Genomic DNA, 9657 nt, shown 5'->3' on the forward strand with positions numbered 1-9657 from the left:
TCCTGGAGGGGTAAGGCGGATCCTTTCTGGGTTCCGGCTCCGGCTCCTCCTCCGGCCCACAGAGGCGGTGCTGTCCCTGACCGAGCGGCGGGAGTGAGGTGGGTCCGGGCTGGGCCCGAGGTCGCGGGGTTAGGCGGACATGGCTTCGCTGGGGACTCTGAGCTTGGCCCCCTCCCTCTTTTTAGGGAGCCAGAAGCTGTGCATTTGCTCCTCGGACCCAATGGGGACCCTATGATTCCCGCCGCCCTGACCCCTGTACCCCTCCCCCGGCCCACGCGCCCGGCTGCTGGCCCCAGCCCTTACCCTCCGGCCTTTCTCCTGTTGGCCTTTTGAGTACTCCAGCCCTCCTGCCACTGACCTATCTTTGGGATTAGCTCCTCCCCTCCCATCCCTCTGGCCGCAAGCCCGCCGGCAACTCTGAACCCAGCTCCTGTCCTCCAGAGCGCTCGTACCCTCGGGCTTCTCCTCTATCCACAACACACACCCCAGCCTCTTGGGCTCCGGTTCTCTGGAACCTCTGATTGCAGCGTTTGCGCCCTGTCTCTTGACCATCTTCTCGGACCCTCCGACTCCTTTGGTCCTCCTCTACCTCTGACCCGTTATCCAGCACCCCATACAATTCCCTCTTCTTCATCACCTTGCCTCTGCTCTGGGCTTTCCAAGGCCCTCTACCCCATTCCTCCCAGCAGTTCTTGACTTGACCCAAAAGAACCTGAACTTTGGCTCTTTAGAACAACTTCCAGCTTGGTCCTTTCCATCTAGCCCAGGCCTTTGGCCTTCAGCATCTGACTAGCCCCTTCTTCTTGGCTCTTATTTTTAGACCTGGCCTCTTCTCCACTGCCTGAATCCCTTTCACCCTTGGTCCTTCTTGTATCTTTGAGCCTCCTGAGAACACAAACAAGATGGGCTCCGTTGTTCCTGAGATCTCTGAAATGTAATGTAAAAGTGCCTTCTATACCTTACCTGCTACGTTCTTTCCCTTAGACAATGGGTTCCCTGTCTCTGAGTCCTGATCTTGCTCGCTCACCCTCCCTGCTCAAACACCACCTTTTCCATGAAGCTGCTCATCCCCAGTCTCTTCAGGGAGATCCGCCTGTGTCATCTGAATTCCCATGGCACTTTTTTCTTCCTTCCTACTCTCTCCTTCCCTCTTTCCCTCCCTCTCCTTCCAATACTACCGTGGTGCATAAAGGCATTGGCTTTGCAATGATGGACATAGGTCCCAGTTCTGCCCCTCATTTTGCTGTGTGTTCTTGGACAAGTTATAATTTCTCTGTGCATCATTTTCCTCATTTCTAAAATAGGTTGTGAAAATGAAATGATTCATATATACTGTTTAGTTCAGGGCCTAGCACTTGGTATGATCTTAAAAAATATTAACTATTATTATTATTGATTCCTGTATAATCTGCCAGGTGCTTGCTGTTTGAGGCACTGACTGGGTACAAAGGTGTTTAAGGTACAGTCCCTGTCCCCCCGGAACTTAACCTTCTACTGTACAAGTTTCTTGAGTTCATGGCCTGTTCACTGCACTGTACCATGAACTGTTTGAGGGTGGTAACCACAATCCTAAATCTTTTCACTCTTGTTTTGACCCAGCATTCTGTCTTGGGTCGAGTCAGAGCATGGCCAGATATAGGTTCTCAGAATAGCCAGATTGGAAGTGAGTGGAGGCTGTGTAGCTCATTGCATGGAGCTCTTGGTGGGGTGGGCACAGGCGGGAAGTGAATTAAGATTATATTCACTGACGCATTCAAAAACATTTGAGCAGTGGGCCTTGTGTTGGGGAGAGATTACCAAAATAACCCAGTCCCTGCCCTCAAGTTGCTTATAAACTAGTAGTGGAAACACATGTAAACAGATAATTGCAAATTACTGTGAAAGCAAGTACAAGATTCTGTGCAGGCATAAAGGAGGAAATGGGCAGGAATCAAGAGATTGCTGAAGGACAGTGGGTGGCAATGGGGACAAATAAGCATGAAATAAGTTCTGGAGACAGGCCATGCCTTCATTTATTCAACTCATTCAGCACGTATTTATTAAGGATCTATTCTGACTGCCGCTACTCTAAGACTCTGGCCCTCATGGGACTTAAGTTTTAACAGGGAAGACAGACAATAAATAACACATAATAAATAATTGGAATGTTAGGAGGTGAGAAGTGCTGTGGAGTAGGGGGACTGGGAGTATGGGAGGGGTTTGTAATATTTAAAAGCATGGTCAGGAATCAGCAAATCAATATCAAGGAATAAATCATTTCTGGCATTTACTTGCAATTTGAAAATGAAGCAAGCCAATTATTTTTTCATATTGCTTATTTAGATTCTTTAAGAAACACTTTCTAATTAAGTTGTTTTAAATAAAGTTTTATTGGAATATAGTCACATTCATTTATCATTTATAGCTGCTTTTACAATACAATGGCATAGTTGAGTAGCTGTAACAGAAACTCTATGGCCCCAAACATTTATTCAATATTTACTATCTGGCCCTTTACAGAAAGCTTGCCAACCACTACTTCTTAAAAATTTGAGGCTCTTTCCATATTTTACAATTTAGATTATATACAGTCTTGTACCATTTTATAATTAAAAAAATTTTTTTCCTAAGAAGATCACATAGGGATCTTTTTCATTCCTATATTCTCTACAGGGCTGGGACATAGTGTCTTCAACAAATGTAATAGTGGCTGTCATTTGCTGAATGACAAGTACATGCCACACACTACAGTGAGCATATTCTAGGCATTTTCTCTAACACAAACTCCTGTAGTGTAGGTGGGTGTCACAATTATAGTGATGTGGGAGTCCAGGCTCAGAGTGGTTGAATAATTTGCAGAGTTATAAGGAGAGTTTTTGTCACCATTGGGCTCCAACCTAAATGTCATTAGTGCCCTTCCATTACTCGTTTTCTAAAAATACTTGCCGACGTGAAGGAATTATTGATCTTTCCTTTTCTCTCATCAGTGTCCTATCATATCTGCGCTTCCTTCCCTTCTCCCTTTGTTCACGTCACTCTGTACAGTATCTTCACCACCCACTCTGCCTTGTGAAATGTCAGTATTTCTTCAAGGCCCAGAGGAACACCACACTCTCCTCCTGTCAGATGTGCTTTTTTCTTCCCCTCATTCCTTGTTCTTGGCTGTAGGACCGTAAAGGAGTCTGTGCAGCTCAGCCGGCATTTATTAATGTTTGCATAAGAAGGCCCAGTGCTGGGCCCTGTGTGTGTGTGTGTGGTTGTGTATGTGTGATTGTGTGTGGTGTGAGTACAGCTGTGTGTATGGTGTGAGATTGTGTAGCCATGTAGGTAGCTGTGTGTGGGAGGGCTGTGTATGGTATATTTGTGTGATATGTATATATATGGCTATGTGTGCTGTGAGAGATTGTGTGTGGTATGAGTGTGTGTATGTATGTAGCTGTGTATGTGTGCCTGAGTGGTTATTTATGCGTGTTGTGAGAACGTGGCTGAGTGTGCTGGTGTGTGAGTAGGGCGTGTGTGTGTGCATGTGGTTGTATACAGTGTTTGAGAGGGGAAGTGTACTGACCAATCAGAACAGACAGAGCCCAGGCCCTGCAGTAGGTCTTGGAGGTCTCAGGTGTTACTCTTTTAAAGTTGTTGGATTATGGTGAGGTCTGGGGAAGGGAAGGGTGGCAGAACACTTAAGATTCAAAGCTGGGCCTTGTAAACAACTAGGAGAGCTTCAAGAATTAGAGATTCTGTTATATTCATTTTGAAAGCAGGCAAATATTTTTAAGGAAGGTTTTTCAAAAAAAGATCAAGAGGAGTTTCAGTGAACAATTAGGCAGTAAAACTGAACTCATCCTAAAATGGAAGCTCCTTTACTTACACTTGAATTATAGGCTAGACTGTTATTATTTAGTGGTATTAAGAAAAATGATAATATTCAGATTGCACAAACATCATCTGTTGGTGGTGAATAAAGCAGTGCCTTCTTTTTCTTCTGGTTTGGTTGCTTTAAATATCTGTGGAAGTTTGTCACTTGAAAGTTAGTAGGTAAAGACATTCTATGCAAGCATTCCAGTTAATTGAGGTTACTTCTGATAAATGATTCCACGGGGAAGGTGTGTGTCCCTCCAAACAGAACGAAAGGTTCCGTGTGGTCAGGCCTGACCTGAGGAATAAAGGTGTTGGCCATTTGTGTTCATTCTCAGGGTTCAGAGATGGGCAGTGAGAAGGAGCAGAGCCCAGAGCAGCACCTGCCTGAGGAAGGGGAACGGGGTAAGCCTTGGCGAGTGGATGACTCAGAGAGTTTTCGGATCCCGGATGGGGAGAAAGAGCATGGGCAGGAGAGCCAGTCTGAGGAGCCACAAGGGATTCATCCAAAAACGCTATGGCAGAAAGTCACTGTCCCTGCTGGAGAGCCAGGGGACCCCGTGGCTCATCCAAGGCTGGAGGCGGATGAGAAGCCCTTTATATGTGCCCAATGTGGCAAAACCTTCAATAATACCTCCAATCTGAGAACCCACCAGCGGATCCACACTGGCGAGAAACCTTACAAGTGTTCTGAATGTGGCAAGAGCTTCTCCAGAAGCTCCAACCGCATCCGGCATGAACGGATCCACTTGGAAGAGAAGCACTACAAATGTCCCAAGTGTCAGGAGAGCTTTCGGCGACGCTCAGATCTCACCACACACCAGCAAGATCACCTGGGCAAGCGGCCGTACCGCTGTGACATCTGTGGCAAGAGCTTCAGCCAGAGTGCCACACTGGCTGTGCATCACCGGACCCACCTTGAGCCAGCACCATACATCTGTTGTGAGTGCGGGAAGAGCTTCAGCAACAGCTCTAGCTTTGGGGTGCACCACCGTACTCACACAGGTGAAAGGCCTTATGAGTGTGCTGAATGTGGGCGGACCTTCAGTGATATCTCCAACTTTGGAGCACACCAGAGGACCCACAGAGGGGAGAAGCCCTACCGATGCACTCTGTGTGGGAAACACTTCTCTCGAAGCTCAAATCTCATCCGTCACCAGAAAACACACATGGGAGAGCAGGCTGGGAAGGATTCCAGCTGAAGGCAAATGAGGGAGAGAACGAGAGACTCCAAACTAGTGTAGGAAGATCTTTAGGATCCGCTGCTACCCCCTTGACCTCAAGCCCTTCGTCCCACTTTGGAGAATGGTTTCCTGTTGCCTGTGAAGCCAGGATCTCCAGGAAGTTCTGAGAAGGGACTCTGAGTAAAAATCCTTATTCCTTTCCAGGCCAGTTTCTTGTCTCAGAAAGTCAGAAGATCTGGTCTTCCCTTCATCTCCTTGGGGTGAAAGAGAAATATGGTAGGCATAGTACATGCTCGTATAATTAGGGGAACTGTCCCTGGCCTTTGAAAATGTACCTGTGAGATGGGCATCACTGTTTGAAGGTCCTCCAAATTGTATATGAACTGTTTAGGGCACACTGCAGTGGCCTGCTAGTTGCCATCTGCTGTGCCCCAACTAGGCTGGGAGCAGCAGACTTCTCAATAGAAGGAGCCTCCCTGGCCTAGAGAAGAAGTCTGAGGTCCTGCCTTAGGAATGAAAGAGAAGCCCTCAGGGAGCCACGATCCAGGGACCTTCCACTCTCCCATGTCTATGACTTGTTATCCCCACCCCAACCTGCATCTGTTTCCCAAGTGATTAGCAGTAAAACCCTTCAATGAAAAGGACCTGTGTACTTATTTGGGGGCATCATAGACGTGGGGAGCTGGGGAGATGGTGTTTCTGCAGCTACTCTCTAAGGGAGTTGAATTTCCAGACAGACATAGTGGGTGGTTGCTCTGAAAAGGAAAGGAAGGCAGGCTGAGTCTCTAGGCCTTTGAGAAGGGAGGAAAAAGGAAAGGAAGTGACATTAATTGACCATCCACTATATGCCATAGATTCTACCAGTCACATTTACATTTTTTATTTCATTTGTCATAGCTACCCTCAGGGAATAAGATGAGGAAACAAGTGAGGAAAGGTAAAGTCACTTGCTGTGAAGTCACACAGCAGGTATGTGGTAGAACCAGAGTTTATACTTGGACCTCCCTTGATTCTGAGCTGATGTTCTTTTCACTACAATGACCTTGTTGACTTCTGAAAAAGGAGCCACTTAGGGGGCTGGCCTGGGACCAAGTGATTGCCTGGAGGTGGAAGCTAGTATGGCCTCTTGATTGGACCCTGGACCATTTGCTGTGTGGGAAGTTAGTACCAACTTTTTCAACTTTATTGATTGAGCACTTATTCTGAGCCTAGGAAAAATGACTGTGGCAAGGAGTAGGGGGTGAGGGGTGGGGAAAGATGAACCCATAATGTGAGTCTTTGCCCTTAGCAGCAAAAGTTTAGTTTCCAAGTCTGAGACAAATTGGCAGGATCGTGCCTGGCTTCCTGCCCTGGGTTAGGCCTGGCTTCACATGGCAGATTTCCGTGTTTTCTACATGAAAGTTTAGTGTTCACCCAGATTTCTTCCAACAAATATAAAAGACTCTCTACTTCTTGCCAATCTGGTGTCCTGCTGCTCCAGAGTAAGGGACCCTCTTCATTTGTAGCTAGCTGACAGAATGTGAATCTGGTACCAGGCTTGGAACTGACACCACCCATGACCTGACCTATCACATGGGACCCCGCCACTCACCTGTATTTGCTTTACACTTATCTTACTGAATTCTCAAAACTACCCTGTACAATTTGAATTATCTGCATTGGAGAGTTGCAGAAACAGGTTGATAGAAAGTGACTTACCCAAGATTACATGGCACCTGAACGGCAGGACCAGGAACTGAAAGTTCTGCCCAAATAAAAAGCCCGCATTTTTTCCAACTATAAAAGAAGCCTTCCCAAATGATTCTCTGACATTGGTAGGAGACTTTACAGTTTACAAAGCACCTGATTTCACAGATATTTTCCTACTCCTTGAAAATCTCCATTCAAAATACTTTTAACATAGTTACCCAAACTTGCATGTATGAATTCCCACACATCCTAATAATAAAAGTTGCCATCTATCAAACATCTGGTGAGCACCAACTGTACACCTATTACCCTTTATAACTATCCTGCAAGGCAGCAGTATCCTCATTTTCAAGATAAAATTCTGAGAGGTTAAATGACCTTACCTAATAACTGAGCTGGGATTCAAATCAGGTATGTCTGATTCCAAACCAAGCTCTTCATTATTTATATTCATGACCAAGCTAGGTGTGTTGGTCTCCTCTTAGTCTGGGGAGGTTGGTATCATCATCCTTCCAGACTTAGAGCCTTCGTGACAACTACTTTTAACTTTCTGGGACTCTCTGCTGCCAGTAAAACCCAGGACCAATGTACCAGGCAATCTGCTTTGATCATGGTACATAACTTGCTGGATAATCTCATTTGCCCTTTTTGGACCAAGTTCATAGGCTAGGATTTCTGTATTGTCCAGACATTTGAGTCTTGACTAGTCCATTTATTCACTCTCCGACTTTCTTGTTTAGCTTCCTTTATTTTCTCCTTCATTTTCTTTTCCTCTTCCCCTTCTCCCTTTTCACTCCCCGCTTTTCCTCCCTCCAAGCTACTAGGAAGACTGATAATGCGAACTGGCTCCTATGTTCTGAGTGCAGAAGACTGGCACATAAACCCAGAGTTCTAATGCAAGATGATAGCTGTCATTATAGTTGTTCTCAAGGTGCTGTAGGAGCTTGGGGGAGGGCCTAAACCTGGTCTGTACTGGACATTTGGGCCCCAAAGTGAATAAGACATAGCCCTTCCTGCAAGAAATCCAGAGGAAAAGAAACTTCCCTCTGAACAAGGTGTCCGGGGAACACAGGTCAGAATGGTTAACTCTGGATGAGGAGGAGAAGGCTGAGATGATGACTGAATTCAATCTTGAAGAATGAAAAAGTGTTTACTAAGAAGGGAAGGCTTAGTGTTTTAGAGAATGGTGAAATGTTTCATGTAGTTGAGAGTGTCCCATATGAGGAGCAGCTGGGACTGGCAACGTAGCTGGAGGCCAGCATGAAGAGTGTTAGATGCCAGGATAAAAAATTTGGGACTGTACAATAGAGAATTTAAAGAAAGGGAATGCCATGATCACATTCACCCTTTAGGAAGAACATTCAGGTTAGTGTGGAGGGTGAACTAAAGGGGGTCAAGTAAGCAGGTGCCAGCCGGGGCTCTTCTGACCCACAGAGATCTCTGTATGATTGCCTCATGGCCTTGCCAATTTCACAGAATAGGAGAGTCCAAATCCTCCACACAATCTCTACAGGTTCCCAGGTCTTATGCTTTTATGGTCTCCTCTTGCTCGAGGTTCTTGTAATCTGTACAGACCTCTGTTTTGTTCCCATTAGCCCTGTCACAAAACTAAGCACCTTTACTGGCTTCCTTGAGAAATTCTGTCATACCAAGCATTTTGTAAGTTTAGAACCCTTTTGAGAAATTGGGAACCTTGGGGAGGGGTTACATGTCACGAGCTTCCTCTCCTCGTTTCTCCTATTGCTGCCTTTACCCCCTCTCTCCCAGAGTGCCCTGGAACTCTAGGTTTTTCTATTATATTATAAAAAGCTGTTTAGCTTTCCTCAGCCCCTGATGCCAATTTGCATACACAGATACATCTCAGAGCTCAGCAGAACATAGCCCTCACTATTTAACAGCATACACCCACCCCCTAAAGCAGTTTCAAAAATAAACAAAAGCCCATGGAGATTTGCAAAGCATGTAAACATTAAAGTTTCAAGATAGTAAGTAGTCTGAACACAAGTGATTGTCTCTCTTTCCTTCTGAGACCCCACTAAAACAACAGAAAAAGAGTATAAACATAGACGGGTGGCAAGTGCAGAGACTTCAACAAATTTCTAGAAGCAGATGACATACATTGATGGCTCAGAAGAATGAAGGAAGCCATAGTCCAGAGGCTGGCAATGGAAATGCAAGCCAGTCTTCCTGGCAAAATCCCAGAGAGTCTGTGAGTTCAAAATTAGAAAGTACTAAGGGCAGACATAAAAAGTGGACCTAGTCTATGGCCATGCCACCCTGAATATGCTCGATCTCGTCTGATCTCGGAAGCTAAGCAGGGTCGGGCCTAGTTAGTACTTGAATGAGAGACCACCTAGGAATACCGGGTGCTGTAGGCTTTAAAAAAAAAAAAAAGTGGATCTAAAAACTAGGGAGTTTATAGAAGGTCTGTCTATGCAGAAGCTTGTACCAGTCACTGCCCCTCTCCCCTAGTACTGTTATCTCCATAATGGAGACTGGCACTTACCTCCAGACACACACACACACACACACACACACACACACACACACACCCCAAAAAACCCAGAAGGCTCATTCTATAGAAATCCAATAAATCTTCAGGAGAAAACTAATGTGTTTAGTGTGGTATTGACATCCCATAATTAAATTTCTGTCATTCTGACATTTACAAACCCTCCCACTATGCCCCCCAACTATCACCCACCAACTTACCCTATAGTCAAGACTGTCAGTAAATCTTATTTATTCTTCCTGTTCAAAAGGTGGCTTCTCATACAAACAGATACAGCAACAGAGGAAACAAACTCAGTTACTGAAATTAATCAACTTGGTCTCTTATTTCGTAAACAGACAATCAGGAGCACCAGAATTATGTAAATAGCTAGAAGCATAACAGAGAGGCAAGATAAACTGATTAAGCGACGCCAGACAACAGACAACAGAAAGCTGT

General features: G+C 45.4%; 1 protein-coding gene and 1 pseudogene across 1 annotated transcript; both read left to right on the plus strand.

Annotated features, from left to right (window-relative positions):
- Window positions 1-31: 31 nt before the first annotated feature.
- Window positions 32-5659, plus strand: ZNF691 (zinc finger protein 691). Its single transcript, XM_016139971.2, has 2 exons — window positions 32-98; window positions 4173-5659. The coding sequence occupies exon 2, from the start codon at window positions 4182-4184 to the stop codon at window positions 5034-5036; it is 855 nt and encodes a 284-aa protein (XP_015995457.1). The 5' UTR covers window positions 32-98; window positions 4173-4181; the 3' UTR covers window positions 5037-5659.
- A 3307-nt stretch (window positions 5660-8966) lies between these two features.
- LOC118605566 lies at window positions 8967-9085 on the plus strand (annotated as a pseudogene).
- The last annotated feature ends 572 nt before the right edge of the window (window positions 9086-9657 follow it).

This window comes from Rousettus aegyptiacus, unplaced genomic scaffold (genome assembly GCF_014176215.1).
Source record: "Rousettus aegyptiacus isolate mRouAeg1 unplaced genomic scaffold, mRouAeg1.p scaffold_m13_p_1, whole genome shotgun sequence".
In the NCBI taxonomy this organism is placed as follows: domain Eukaryota; kingdom Metazoa; phylum Chordata; class Mammalia; order Chiroptera; family Pteropodidae; genus Rousettus; species Rousettus aegyptiacus.